The sequence below is a fragment of the Tenrec ecaudatus genome, chromosome 6, assembly GCF_050624435.1.
Source record: "Tenrec ecaudatus isolate mTenEca1 chromosome 6, mTenEca1.hap1, whole genome shotgun sequence".
NCBI lineage: Eukaryota > Metazoa > Chordata > Mammalia > Afrosoricida > Tenrecidae > Tenrec > Tenrec ecaudatus.
In genome coordinates this window covers 54,551,347-54,567,280 of record NC_134535.1, presented here as the reverse complement: position 1 = coordinate 54,567,280, position 15,934 = coordinate 54,551,347, and the positions used below count along the sequence as shown (strand labels likewise).

Sequence of the window (15,934 nt, the reverse complement as noted above, 5' to 3'; positions counted from 1 at the left end):
AATAGATCCATGATGAGCAAAACATAATGATAGTAAACATAGAACGGTCGGCATAACTGATTTGCCTGTGCCTCGGGCTCCACCATTGGACGGCACAACACTATTCCTAATCCTGTCTTTACTCAAAGTTTTCATATTTTATTGTGTGTTTTGTGCATTCATTTTTATTTTTAGAATTCTTGCATTATAGCATTATATTTTTGTTCCTGAGGTTTGTTTGGTTTTCTTTTCAAGTTTTAAGATTAGTTTCCTCCTCCTGATATCTTATCGATATACCATGGTATTTCTCATTTACTATCTCAGAAGGATTTGTGGGTCTTATTAATTAAATATCCTTGATATTTGACAAAATGTTTTCTAATAATTTTGCTCTTATTCAAAGTTTCTTTCTAAGTATGTGTTCTAGTTATTATTTTTGAGTTAAAAATCATCTGAAAGCTTAGAAACTTAGAACAATGCTTTCATACGATGCATGTGCATGGATCAGAAGATGGAAAGGTACAGATGGACAAAGCTGCTTGGGGTTCATCTGTGATCTCTAATGTGAAGGTACTAAGATGTGGGCTGGGCTGCTGTCATTTGAAAGTGTGGTCGGGCTGAATGCTCAAGAAATCTTACTCACATTGTACATGACCAGTACTAGCTGTCTTCCAGGAGTTCAACTAGACTATTGTCTTGTTTGGGGAACGTCATTAGGAATGACCAATGACTGGAGACCTACATGAGGTCTCTCTGGAATGGAAGTCCCAGGAGTTTAACTCATTACACAGTGACTCAGAGTCCCAGTGGACAAGGAAAATACTGCCTTGTTTCCCCTGATCTAATCAGGTTCACAGCACCACCAGACCCACATTGCATTGCTTTTAAGCAAGCCAAGAGTCATCTAGCTTCCTGGAGAGGGAAGTAGTCCCCTCTACATATGGAGTCAAGTCGACAATTTAAAAAGATGATCAGATGAAAGATAATAAATAGTGTCACTCTATGGAACATACTTTGTTAAAGGATTAAAGATCATTTATTCATGCAGGATTCAAAATCAATAATTTTAGTGTATACATCAATGATATTAGAAATAACACCTGAAGTAGCTACAGATATCAAAACTAGTCTTTCACATATATATATATCATCTTCTAGTTAATTTGAGTAAAAATACACTTTTATGCTAATCATTTTTATAAACCACCACCTTGCTTCATTCTTTGAAGGAAAAGAGCTGATGGCCTTAATACACAATTTTTATTTTTCTTAATAAACGAGAATGATGATATTTTACAATAATGAGTTTTATAGATGAAATTGGAAATGATGGCATGCAAATTTTTCTACCTATTTAAAATGATCAGTTTAAAAGATTATTTTATAACTGTCATTGGAAATAATCAAGAAAAATTAAGAAATTGTGCAAAGTGCTGTGGCTATCTGTATCTACACTTAGATTTATAGCCATATGGATAAGGGGGCTTCAATTAGTTTGTGGAAATGCAGAACTAAAGAGAAACATTGTGGGGATATGAAATCTCTTCTGTCTATGTCTCTGTAACTCCCATCAAGTGATTGTAAATAGTGTGAAACACTAACAGTGGGAATTGGTCAGTATTAATTGTCATCCTCATAGCTATGGGAGAGGAGTCCTGGTGGGGTAGTGGTTACAAATTGGTTTACAATCTGCATGGCTGGCAGTTTGAAACCAGCAGCAGCACCTTGGGAGAAAGACTGGGCTTTCTACTCCCATAAACAGTTCTGGTTTCAGAAACACATAGGGTCGCTGTGAATCAGAATGGAGCAAAGAAGAATGGCAGGGAGAGTCAGGTCTGATCTTTGCTCAGGACAACTGGGTGGAGCTGGATTCTTTTTTCTCTTGTGTAGCCAGGGGAAGTCCAATAAAGCCTTAGCACCCTTTTTGCAAATATCTGTAAAAATGTACATATAAAAATGTACATATCAATCCTTGTATTAAAAGTCAGATTGTGCTATCACATAAAGTGAGTTTACTCAATTTATATAATTACATTTTAATATCATTAAAATTTAAACCAGTCTGATAATATTGCCCATGGATAAAGCAATAGGGCTTAGATAATATTTTACAAAATATTACACCCATTTCTTTTAACCATTTCTTCATTCCTTTGACCTTTTGTTTTGTTTTCTTTTTTTGACCTTTTTGTTTTCTAATTTGTGCTAATATATAAAATTTAGCAGCATGAACTTGGAAGCAACCCTTTAAAGTTTTCCTGTATTTCTGTATCTCCAGGGGAAACTGAAAATATTTTTAAAATAGAAAAAAAAATGATAACTTTTAACCAATAATAACCTACATTCAGAAAGTACTGTTTCAGTTGTTTAGGAAAAGATTCTGGATACCATAAAGAGGTTTAGAATACCATAAATTCATTTTAGGATCAAAATATCTGTTTACATTTTTATTAAGAATTATGAAATTGCATTTCAGATTCATATGTGAAGGAGCACAAAATGGAATTAAACAATAATAAAATTTCTACAAACTCCTTGAAATCCTTTCCTAGATGATAATACATAAATTATATATCTTTATTTAATAACATGAGAAAATGTCCTCTTCCCATTTTGTATTATTTGTATGGAACAGTAAGTTCTGTACAAGTAATTAAAGATAACACTAGAATTGGCCACTAGAATTACACTGTGATATACTACATAATTTTCAATTGCATGCCAAGTTAGTATTTAAATAAGCTTTTTAGGGGTAAGCTTCCATTTTATTAAACATCAACCCTATAGAAAATGTTAATAATCACGCAGAGGGATTTTTTCCTAATATATCCTTTTTTATAATATTTTCTTTTTTTCCAAAGTCCATGATTTTAATTTTTTTAATCATTTTATTTGTGACTTGTACAACTCTTATCACAATCCATACATACATCCATTATGTCAAGCACTTTTGGACATTTGTTTCCGTCATCATTCTCAAACATTTGCTTTCTACTTGAGCCCTTGCTCATTTTCCGCCTCCCTCCCCTTTCCCCCTCCCCCATGAACCCTTGATAATTTATAAATTATCATTGCTTCGTCATATCGTGCGCCATATGATGCCTCCCTTCACATAGCTTTAAAGCAAGTTGGACTATTTCAACTGCATGTGCTTTGGAGCCAACTCTAATTTGTTAAATTGAGAATGATGGCAATCATATTTTGGGAAAGGATGGGGAAAATGTGGGAAACTTGCTTATTGTTATTAATGCAGATGTAAATTTCTTATACAACCAAGATTTTAAAATAGCCTCTAAAGTAGATTTAAGACAAACAAAAATAAATGTATCTTTACAAATAAATAGACCAGGCATGGTACACACATACACACACACCATTACCAATACCGTTTTAAATATTTCTCTTTCCAAACATTTCTTTTTAGGAAGAAAGACAAAACAGGATGAAAAGAATCCTAGAAAAAAATACATTGGGCATTTGATCATAGTTTATCTTCATTAACCTTACCTAGAAAATGTTTGGTGCTGACGACATACACATTAAAAAAATTAAATCCCCCATGGAATGCGTAAAATATTAGCAAAGTCTTCATCGTCTGCAATCCCTATACTTAGGCCTTCATAGTAATCTTCAAATTCGCAGTATGACACTTCATTGGACTGGCTGCAGGCATTTTTTAATGTTTCTAGAAAAGATGATCTGATTTCTTCCTCTGTGGAGTGACCTGTGAAACAGTACAGGCAGGTCTTGGGTTACATATGTCCAACATACATACATCCCACAGCTACAAATCAGCCCCCATAAAGCCTACTATATATTTTTAATATAATATATATTATATTTTTAGTCACAGTTACAAGAAATTTTTCTGACTTGTTTTCTTCTTTCCTAATTCCCAATGGAAATAAACTTCAGTCCTCAAAAACATGAAGACATGCAAGCATGCCTATAGTAGTGACCACACTTTCACACACACAAAGGTTTGTAGTAACAAATGGAAGCTTGGTGGGGTACACATCAAAACATACTATTACTACTGTCGTATTATGTTAAAGGTGTTTTAGTGTCTCTCAAAGTGTTTCTTTAATGTCTCTTATGGATAGAAAGGGAAACAATATATTATATACACACATAGATATTACTAACTGACATTAGGTAGCAACTGCACCTAACTGTTCCAACATATTTACAAATTGTAATTAAAGACAGACTGAGGAACAGAGCTTGTTTGTGATCCTGATATTGCACATGCTAACTACAAAACTATCTCCTTAAAAGATAAAAGATATCTCATTTTAAGTGCTCTGAACTTAAAAGTACAGAAAAATGTTATTTTGTCATATCTTGCCCTATCCGGAGTCTCCCTTCCCCCCTTCTCTGCTGTCCCTCTCCCAGGGAAGAGGTCACATGTGGATCCTTGTAATCAGTTCCCCCTTTCCAACCCACTCACCCTCCACTCTCCCAGCATCGTCCCTCACACCCTTGGTCCTGAAGGTATCATCCACCCTGGATTCCCTGTGCCTCCAGCCCTCATATGTACCAGTGTACAGCCTCTGTCCTATCCAGCCCTGCAAGGTAGAATTCGGATCATGGTAGTTGGGGGGAGGAAGCATCCAGGATCTGGGGGAAAGCTGTGTTCTTCATCGGTACTACCTCGCACCCTAATTAACCCATCTCCTCTCCTAAACCCCTCTATGAGGGGATCTCCATTGGCCAACACTTGGGCCTTGGGTCTCCACTCTGCACTTCCCCCTTCATTTAATATGGTATATATATATACATATACATATATATATACACACATATACACATACATACACACTTATATCTTTTTTTTTTGCATGATGCCTTATACCTGGTACCTTGGCACCTCGTGATCGCACTGGCCGGTGTGCTTCTTCCATGTGGGCCTTTTTGCTTCTGAGCTAGATGGCCGCTTGTTCACCTTCAAGCCTTTAAGACCCCAGACACTATCTCTTTTGATAGCCGGGCACCATCAGCTTTCTTCACCACATTTGCTTATGCACCCATTTGTCTTCAGCGATCCTATCATGGAGGTGTGCAGTCAATGATATGATTTTTGTTCTTTGATGCCTGGTAACTGATCCCTTCGGGACCACTCGATCACACAGGCTGGTGTGTTCTTCCATGTAGACTTTGTTGACGATGTATAAATTACCAAGGGCACATGAGGGAAGGGGGAAAGGGGAGGGAGGGGAAAAAAAAGAGGACCTGATGCAAGGGGCTTAAGTGGAGAGCAAATGCCTTGAGAATGATTGGGGCAGGGAATGTATGGATGTGCTTTATACAATTGATGTATGTATATGTATGGATTGTGGTAAGAGTTGTTTGAGTCTCTAATAAAATGTAAAAGAAGAAAAGAGAAAAAATGATTAGGGCAAAGACTGTACAGATGTGCTTTATACAATTGATGTATGTATATGTATGAACTGTGATAAGAATTGTATGAGCCCCAATAAATTGTTAAAAAAAAAAGTACAGAAAAATGACTGAAAATAGCAAAGTAATACTTAATCAGGTTGTTATTTTTCTTCACCAACTTGAAATCTTATGTCAAACTATCCTCTGAATTATTTAGTTTCTTGAATTCACTACAGTTTAGTGGTTTGTGACTTTAACACCCATCTGAAACATGACGTATGCATTTGATATGGCCTATTCTGGATGTGTGTGTGAAAGTGTGGTCACCACTATAGGCATGCTTGCATGCCTTCATGTTTTTGAAGACTGAAGATTTTTCCATTGGGAATTAGGAAAAAAGAAAACAAGTCAGAAAAATTTCTCGGAACTGTGACTAAAAATTATTAGAGCAAACATAGAATTCAGCAGTCGACATTTTCATGTGTTCAGGAAGTTGACTGATGTCCAGCATGAGGTTTGTCATCAACTGATATTTCACCTTTTTTGAAATGAGAAAAACCCTAGGATGTTCCCCCCCCCATAGTGCTGTCCTTGTAAGCTGTGTTCAACATCACAACACTTTCTGTGGCATTTTTCCTGAGCAGGAAGCAAAATTCACAGCTGCATGCTGTTCTTCTACATCAGGCATCACATAAAACAAGGTTCGAGCAAAACTGCTTTTACCAAAAAATTCACTGTGACTAGAGAGAACCTTCCCAGGTGATGCCACGGGATGCACTAATGAGAGCAAGTTGGTCAATGCTCACCTAGCGGGGAAAATGTGCACTATAAAAGCTCTGCCAAGCGGAGCCTTTTCCCAGTTTTATTTGTATACATGAGAAATGAAGTAAAATGACATTATTTTGTTAAAACAAAGAAGAAGATGCGGAACCAAGTAAGTGTGCTACTGAGAGGTAAATGGAAAACAGCAGAGTGAATTTGTCATTTATAATCAAGATCAAATTAAACATATTTCTATTTGTGTCCCTGGCTGGCTGTTGAGCTTTAATATTATTGTTTCCTAAGAAAAATATTTTTTATCTAATTGTTTGCTTCAAGGAACCAAAAAAGTCACTGCCATCAAGTTGATTCTAACTCATAATGATGCTATAAGACAGAGTAGAACTGCCCCTGTGGGTTTCTAAAGTTGTCATTCTTTATGGGAGCAAAAAGCCTCATCTTTCTCCCAGGGAGCTGCTGGTGGCTTTGAACTGCAGACCTTGCAGTTTGCAGCCCAACACATAACCCACTACACTACCAGAGCCCTTTCATATTTCCAAGAGTCAAGATTTTTATATTCCCAAAATACCTGCTTCCTGTCAATTGAAACATAACCCTTAAAAGATTTTAAGGAGCAAACACTGGATTTCTAATGTCACTACACAGACACACCTTTGAGGATCTCGTTTATATTAAACTCTAACACTTTTCTTTCTTCAATTCCTAGAAAAAGATTCTACTTCAGTCTACCTTTAAAATTCTAGTATTGATAATTGCAGGAGAGAGCTTCAAAAAATTGCATGGAAAAATCCCATTACCTTTAAATAAACCAGTTTTGTTGGCATAGAATTTACAAATCTTATAATTCAATCACATCAAGAAGAGTTGTGCAATCATTACCACAATCGTTTTTAGAATATTTTCTTCATCTTGTTCTCATTATTAGCTCTCCATTTCTTCTAATCCTCCCCTTTTAATTCCATTTGTCCATCTTTTTGAAGCCCCCTGGTGGCATAATTGTTAAATTATGTTGGCTGCTAACTATGAGATCAGCGGTTCTAAACCAGCCGCCACTCCTAGGGGGAAAGTTTGAACTGCCTACACCTGGAAACTGACAGGGGCAGTTCCACCTTGCCCTACAGGGTCACTGTGAATCATAATCTTGTTGGCAGTGAGTTTGGTGGGGGGAAGGTGGGGTTTTTTTTGGTTTGTTTCCCAGGTAGTAAAACTAACTCTGGGAACTTGCATGTGCAACCGCCAACTCTAGGCAGGGTTTCTTAAAACTTCTCCCACTCAGCCTCTTTTTGCTGGAGAAATTTGCAATGTGGGCAAGTGCTACCAGAGCATCAGTTTCTGGGGTTTCATTTTGACATAATGTTTGGTCGTTGTGCATCCAGAGACCTTTCACTGTTGTCAAATTTTTCACAATCCCCACGAGGATCCAGTTCCATGACACTGTGTGAGGTTATGACCTACAATTTAAGAAGCTTTTCTATAAACATGTCTATTCAGCCCTTTCGAACCTTTTCTTCAGTAGGAACGAAAAGTTCTATCTTAATTATATGGATAAATACAATGAAATAAGTACAGAAAAGAGACCCAGGAGTTTTAAAATCAGAAAAGGCAAATAACACTCAAGTTTCTAGTTTTAAAATGTGTTTATTTCTCCCCTTAGCTGCCCAAATCCAGATTAAACTATCATTTTCGCTATCTGCTGCATTTTGTATCACAATTCTCACCTGCCATTACGTGAGGGTGCTTCCTTGCGCAGTAGCATTTTCTTATGTCCGTAATAGACACACTGCCCGTTTTGCCGAAATCCAGGTTCATAAATGCCTAGTTAGAGAAATGTTATTTTCTTTTTTAAAAATCATTTTATTGGGGCTCATACAACTCTTATCACAATCGATACATACATCAATTGAGTAAAGCACCCTTATACATTCGTTGCCCTCGTCATTCTCAAAATTCACCTTCCGCTTGGATTCCTGGAATCAGCTCATTTTCCTTTTTTCTCTTCCCCTCCCTCCCCGCTTCCCCCTCCCTCATGAACCCTTAATAACTTATAAATTATTATTTTATCTTATCTTACACTGCCCGGCGTCTCCCCTCACCCACCTTCCTGTTGTCCACCCCCCAGAGAGGAGGTTATATGTAGATCCCTGAGATCGGTTCCCCTTTTCTACACCTCCTTCCCTCCCGGTGTCGCCACTCTCACCATTGGTCCTGAGGGGTTCATCTGTCCTAGATTCCCTGTGTTTCCAGATCCCAACTGTACCGCTGTGCATCCTCTGGTCTAACCAGGTCCACAAGGCAGAATTGGGATCGTGATAGTTGGTGGGTAGGAAGCATTTAAGAACTAGAGGAAGGTTGTGAGTATCATTATTGCTACACTGAACCCTGAGTGACTCATCTCCTTCCCAGTACCCCTCTGCAAGGGATGTCCAGCTGTCTACAGATGGGCAGTGGGTCCCCATCATGTACTCCCCTCTTCCCAATTATATGATTTTTCCCCCCGCCTTTGTTGCTTGAAACCTGGTCCCCTCGGCCCTTCACGATCACACATGTTGGTGTGCTGCTTTCATGTGGGCTTGGTTGCTTCTGGGCTAGATGGCCGCTTGTTGACTTTCAAGCCTTTAAGTCCCCAGAGGCTATATCTTGCGATAGCCGGGCACAATCAGCCTTCTTCACCACACTTACTTATGCACACATTTGTCTTCAGCATTTATGTGGGGAAGGTGATATATATTAGACATGAGAATTTAATTTTCCATTTTCAGTAGATTATTTCTATGAGAAATTCTCCAGTAGATTTTTTTCTACAAGATAATTTAAAGGTAATAATGTAAGGACAGCATCATGAATACAAAAGAACAGAGACTGGAGTAAGGTATCAGGAAAATAGCCCTGAAGTATGAGTTCTATCACTCCATAGCATCCCGACCTTGAAATAGTCCTGAGCTAAGCGCCTTGCCCTGGTGTACCACCTCTGCAAACTGAGGAGTTGGGGGAAAATGACCCATTAGGTAACTTCCAGCTCTAGAGTCTATATGAAACTGATAAAATTACCAAGACAAAACTGCCAGAGCTAAAAGTGAATCTGCAAATCATCCCATCACATGACATTTTATACTTTAAAAATAAGCTTTTAAATTTTTTTACTTTATTTCCTGAAATTTAACATTTCACTTTGTAACAAAATGCTTGTTTTTTATTTCTCCGCTAATTTAATGCATGATTTTTATGAACTATCCTACTGGGCAGAGGGGTAGGTTCTTAGATACAACCTACCCAAAGTCAGAGTTACAGAAGAGTCTGCTCGATGCGTGGCTGGTTAATCATGGTAGCGTGATCCCAGAACTCTGGGACCTCATAGCTCTTCTTTTACTCTTTTTTCTGAGCAGCAAGACTTCTGAAGGAGGTCACATCCGGGTTCTACTCTTTTTTTTATAGGAGGTAGCAGAGCGATCCCTGTCTTAGTTCTGAGGGATGTTTTTGAAAAATACCTCACAGTGAGTAGCTTTAAATAACAAAAACATCTAAATCAGATAAAGGTAAGACTCTGGTTATGATCAATCTGGTACAAAATCCCCCTCCATCTATGAACCTGTGAAATTTAAGTTCTAAGTTATCTGTTTCCAAATCCCAATCATGAAAAAAGCTTACAATGGACACTCCCTTTCCAAAAATAAGGAAAACTGGAGAGAAAGAAGGAACGCCTGCATTGTAGTGGGTTATGCATTGGTCAGCGCTAATCTGTGGCCTCACACTCTGGACCTTCCACAGTGAAAAGAGCGAGTTGTCCACAGGGCGAAGGCGCTATGCGAGGACCATGTATGAGAACAAAGGAACAGGGAGGAGTGTCTGTCTGCAAGCACTGGAGGGTGGAACGAAGCATGGACCTGGTCCTCTCTCAAAGACCTCCGAAGGCATCAACATGTAGAAATGCTGATTTGGACTTCTCGTCTCTAGCTCTATAAGAAAATAAATTGCTGTCTTTGAAGGACCCCTTGGCCCCACTTCGTGGTATTTTATAAGGCATCCGCCAGAAATTAACTTAGATGTGAGATAAAGGCACATGTACATTTATCAATATAATGTGATGGACTTGTTTACTTTAAAGTTCTTATTGTGATTTTTTGGCCAGTAAAAATACAGGCAGTTAGATTTTTCTCTTTGAGATTTATATCTGATACAATTATCTACACTATTTTTCAGAAAAAGAGTCCTGGTAGATTACACATGGTGACGACTGCTAAGTACCGGTTCAGCAGCTTGAAAGCCCAGCCACTGCATGGGGAAGAGGAGGCAATCCACGCCAGCCCAGTTACAGCCGTGGAAACTCCCAGACGTCCATTACTTGTCCTGAAGGGTCCCGTGGAGTCAGAAACGGCTCTCCAGCAGTGAGTTGGGTTTTTGGTTTGTTTGGGAGCGTTATTTATTTTGGTGATTCAAAAGATTGGTTGTTTGATCACACCGAGTGGAGACTGAGCCAGTGACCCATTTCTGTGAAGATACAGATGAGGACACCCTGTGGACAGAGTTCTACTGTGTCACCGGGGTCATTTTCAGTTGAAATGGGTCCACGGGAAGCAGCACCAGCAGTCCTGAAGTACCAGGAATTCCGCATGGACACTTGGACAGCCCTAATGCTAACAGTTTTACATGTTAGCATCCCTCAGTCCTCACGCCAACCCTTTAAGATGGGAACATAAGATCTGGGACATTTAATCATGCTTAGGTGTGGCTAATAATTTCTGAAGCTATGCTTATTTATAATTTCAGCCTTTGAACTACATTTTCCTAAATCATGTATGTAAGTTACTCTATACCACATAGAGAGTATGAGTGTGTGTTAATTAAACTGAGCATGCACACATACAGGTAAAAATATTTAAACATTTTAAATAGTAATTCACTAGAGTATTTAAATAGTGAATTTAACTATCTACTAAAAGTAGCCATTTAAAAGATTACTTAGCAAAATTACCTTTCGAACAAATGATTTCCTATATTCATTCATTTCACCAATAATGGCACGTTTGAATTCTCCATAATCCATCTTGTCACTGCCATTGGCATTCAGAATTAGCCACAAGGACTCAAAATCCTAAAAATAATTACATATGGTCACAATAAAAATCATTCCCAATATGCTCAGTTATATGAAATTGCTATGGTAGTTTGGGATGCACCAATTATTTGGGTCAATGTTGACAGGGCTTTCTCAGTTTTTAAGTGTTTTCTTAAAGAACAGTATAATTGTGCAACAATTAAATGAATATTTATAATAAAATGTTTATTTTATATGATTATGGCAAATTGACAATAGGTTGTGTAACTACCACAGAAGTCTTCTGCTGAAAACAAGGTGAATATTACAGTTTAAAATACTTTCTTGTGCTTTCCCTTATAAGGAGCCTTGGCAGCATCGCAGGCTACACATTGGGCGGTCAGCCTCAAAGGCCACAGCTCAAACCCACTGCCTTCTTTGTGGGCGAAAGAGGAGGCTTGCTACTGCCTTAAAGAGTTACAATTTCACAAACCCCAGGAGCAGTTCTTCCCTGGCCCACAGGGAAACTGTGAGTCAGAGTTGACTCAATTGCAATGAGTCTGGCTTTTGCTTTTTCCTTGACGTGTTGCACTTTTAGTATTTTGTGAACAGATCCTTGTCAATTTATATGATGATTACGTGTCAGGAGTTAAAACTCAGTTCGCTTTAATATCTGTGATAAGTAATATTAGGTTATATATGGTCATTAAATTATATACGGTCATGACAAAATCATCACTGTGTTACACCTAGGCAGTGTAACAAAGTAACCCAATTAAAAAGGAAATTCCAAGAAGTCACATGTAAACGTAATCATTTTTCAAATGCACTATGAGAACTACTTAAAGCAATGCTTGACAAACAGTTCTAAAAGTTAAGAACAATTTAGGAGTGACAATAAATTTTATACTTAATTTTTGAATTTATTAAATTCCGTTTCTAAAAAAATATGCTTATCACTCTGGTTGTGTTTGTGACGAATTAAAGGTTATCTTGGGAATGCCCTCCAATAGTGCTATGACTACGAATTTTCTTTCTGCTACTCTTTGTACCTAGAAGATTGGAATGGCTCTAATACTGCTCCATAATTTATACTCGAAGGTGTTTTGTTGAGTAAACTCCTTATGCCAATTTATTGACTTTACCATTGCCACTCACTGCTTTAGCAAATGCACTTTGTAATACAATGTTCACCACGTATCTGGCAACAGAGACATTCTAGTTTATCTCAATTGCTAACCAACTGTGCGATTGCGGACAAAGGCACTGATGATTTCTGGTTTCCTGTTATTACAGTTTGGAGGTCCTTTACCCTAAAAATAAAGAGGCAAAACTAGATGGTCCTAGTGTTTGACATTATGTGGGCACCACGATCGAACAGGATGGCAAACAAAAGCAGCTAAATCACAACAGGAATAGGCTACTTCACACTGGCATGACATTTTAGACTTCAGAAGATGTATTCCATTTTAGTTTGTTTTTTCACTTGAGCCTCAAACCATTCTCGTTACAGTTATTATTTGGGGGTTGGTAGGAAAAGCCGATTAATCATAAGACTCAAGAGATCTGTCCAAAGCCACAGAGTTCAAGTAGTAAGGCTGGGGCTTTTATGTGGCTCCCACTACTTCGAGATCCAGAGTTATTTCTACCAATCCCTACTTGCGTCCCGAGACAAGTTCATTTGGCAAGGGAAAGGACAATACAAGACAGCCCCTTGTCTGACAGCTTTGATGTAGACATTTTCTAAATTCAATGCTTTTAGAATGAACATCTGAATTTAGAACCCGGCTGATCCTTCCAGCCTAATGTATCTTTCCTTCTTGCTCATCTCCTTCCCGTCTTACCTTCCTTCCGTCTGTCTATATATTCATGCTCACTCACCCACCTATTCATGTATTCAAATCCGTCCATGCACTCTTTGTTTAGCAAGTGCTGCATGCCGTGGTGCTGCAGTGGTTAAAGCATTTGACTGCTAACCCAAAGGTCGATGGTTCTGTGAGGGAAAGCTGTGACGGTCTGCTTCTGTAAGAAGGAAACCCGATGGGATGTTCCATTCTGTCCAAGGAGATCGCTGTAAGTCAGAACCAACAGCAGTGGGTCCGATAGTTTTCATATCCCAGGCTTGGTTTGAGATACTGGGGATAAAGCCGCACCCGGAAGCGTGCAGTTGCCACGCTCAGGAGATTTATAGAATAGGTGCCCACAGATCCACACAACACCTGTGGAAGAGGTGCACCTAAAAATAAAATGGAACGGTAGTGTAGAGAACACCAGGGGCCAGGAAGGAGTGCAGCTTTACACAGGAGCGTAAGGTGGCTCTCCCGGTGTGGCCTGAATTAGGAGACAGCCAAGGCATTCAAAGATTTATTGGAAGATTGCTCATAACTGAGGGAATAGCGTGCCGTGGGAAATGGAAATCAGCCACGGAAAAGTGAAGCACTCGCACCTCCCCCTCCAGGCCTTCACAAGCACCTCCCCTCATCTTCCATACATGCTCCTCTTCCTTCCTTGTCTGCTACATGCTTGCTCGTCCTTCAACATTCACCTTGCATACAGCCTCTTCCAGGCATCCTTCCGCGAACGGTCCTCTCCTTCCCTCATCACCTGGCTTAGAATTAGGCACTCCTCCCATGGGCTCCCAAAGCTCCTTTATTTACCACATAGAGTGTTTTTATAATAATTTAAATATTTATCTCCATATAGGGTTTGAGAGAACAGTGATACGTTCTCAGAAATACCAGCACACTACTGAGCTATCAGACTCTTACTAAATATTTGATGGAGGAATGAATGGTGAAATTTTAAAACCGAGCAAAACTTGTTGTCTGGCGACTTGGCCGTGAAACAGAATAAAGAAGGTGTGGTCAAGGCACCAGTAAGATTTCAGTAGAAAAAGGGAAGGACGCCACCTCAGAAAAGTACATTCCTGCAGAGAATTACCTTTTCGGACACTTCTAAGTTAAATAGTTGTAGAGCGTGCTTAAAATCTGCCTTCTCTAGGAGTCCGTTTCCTTCTTTGTCCAATTGCTTAAAGTATTTTCCCAGGCCAGCCATGATGCGAACAGCTCTTTGATGCAGCTTTGCTTTCACTGCATCTGTTCATCAAAAGAGAGAGAGATGAAAACAGAATGCTCTAGGCACAGATGCATCCAGCTGCAGTTGTCGCACGTGTAAGGAAGTCAAAGTCGGTCCCACGGGGCTGGGGGGGGGGGGACTGGGGAGAATTGACCAAGTCATGAGCTTGAAAAATGGAAGGCCTTTATCTCAGGGAATTGTACATAAAGTCACGTATAAGAATACCAGGGCGACAGCACCACTGTGTGGTTGAAAATGTTATAGTTTAAATGTGAAAAAAAAAAAAGGCTTTGTTTACTTTCTCCGCGTGAAAATAACCTATGTGTTAGAAATAAAACCATACTTTTTTATTATCGAGGCCCCTTCATCTAGCCATCCTTACATTGTCCATCTATTTCCTTATTCTCTGTTGTCACCAACTGAACTACAAATAATGATAGATGACAAGTCTCTCAAAAGTTAACGTTTCAAATCTGCTTTGAAAAAATAAATTGTTCACATGTGGTCGACACAGCAGGAAGACTTAGGAGTGCTCACCTACGCTTAACATTCGAAGTCACCCTTTCAGGGCTTACTTTTCAGGCCACTGGCACTCTGTGCTTACCTCAGTGACTTTCCTGAAAGCCGCTTGGCTTGAGGAAATGCAGGTCACTTCACGGAAGCACTTACTAGACACCATACAGTTAGGGGACAGAAGGATCCACGGGGCACAGGAGTTAAGCACTTCCCTGTTAGCCAAAAGAGGACTGGTCCAAACCCACAAGCCATTCTGCAGGTGAAAGATGTGGCAGTGTTTCTCTAAGGTTAGCAATCTTGGCTGGAGACTTTATGGGGCAGTTCGACTCTGCCCTACAGAGTCGCTGTGAGTCAGAATAGACGTAGCCACACGGATTTTGAACGAGCAAAAACAATGCCATCAGATACAAGAGCCCCCAAGGTGTCACCTATTGCATTTACCGTGATAAATGTTGTCATTTTCCCGTCCTCTAAGTCTGCTGAGCCTCATCAACCTGGTGTGCAACAGAGCGAAGCACTGCCCAGCCGCACGCCATCCTCACCAAGGCCCTTCTGTTTGAGGCCACGCTGGCAGCCACTGTGTCACTTCTTACTGCCGGGACCCTCTCCTTTTTCTCTGATCTTCTCCTCAACTGAGCAAGATGCCCTTTTCCCGAGACTGGTCTCCCCTGTTAACAAGCACGTGTGCTGCTTCTAAGGACCATTCTGGCTGTACTCCCCCCAAGAGAGGCAACCGTGATCGGTAGCATACTCTTCACCAACACCAAATTCAAATGCATCCATTATTCTGCAGTCTTCCTTATTCACCGTCCAGCATTCATACACACATGGGGCGACTAAACACAGAATGGGTTGGGTCAGAAACACCTTAGTCCTCAAAGCGACATCTTTCCGCTGACACTGTAAAGAGGACGTTGCAGCAACATGTCCTTTCATTTCTTGCCTGCTGTATGCATGCGCTTTGATTGTGAATCCAAGTAAAACAACCCTTCACTGCAAAGTTGTCTTCATTTATCATGATGCTGTCTACTGATCCCGGGGAAGGAATTTTGTTTTCTTTACACGGAGTTGCTTTCCAGAGTGAAGCAAGCAAAGTTCAGTCCGTCACATATTGAGGATGGCTAATAACCCTTCCTCCCATTCTGATGCGGTGTCTTACGGGATACAGTC

At 39.6% G+C, this 15,934-nt stretch overlaps 1 protein-coding gene across 2 annotated transcripts in view; it reads right to left on the bottom strand.

Annotated features, from left to right (window-relative positions):
- Nucleotides 1-3,527: 3,527 nt before the first annotated feature.
- CAPS2 (calcyphosine 2) overlaps nucleotides 3,528-15,934 on the bottom strand; it is a 43,575-nt gene continuing 31,168 nt past the window's right edge. For both annotated transcript variants that reach the window (XM_075552760.1, XM_075552761.1), the window contains 4 exons: nucleotides 14,114-14,268; nucleotides 11,111-11,230; nucleotides 7,860-7,956; nucleotides 3,528-3,703 (listed from right to left, as the gene is read on the bottom strand). In XM_075552760.1, the coding sequence (XP_075408875.1) occupies nucleotides 3,528-3,703; nucleotides 7,860-7,956; nucleotides 11,111-11,230; nucleotides 14,114-14,268 (548 nt within the window). The remainder of the gene's footprint in view (nucleotides 3,704-7,859; nucleotides 7,957-11,110; nucleotides 11,231-14,113; nucleotides 14,269-15,934) is intronic.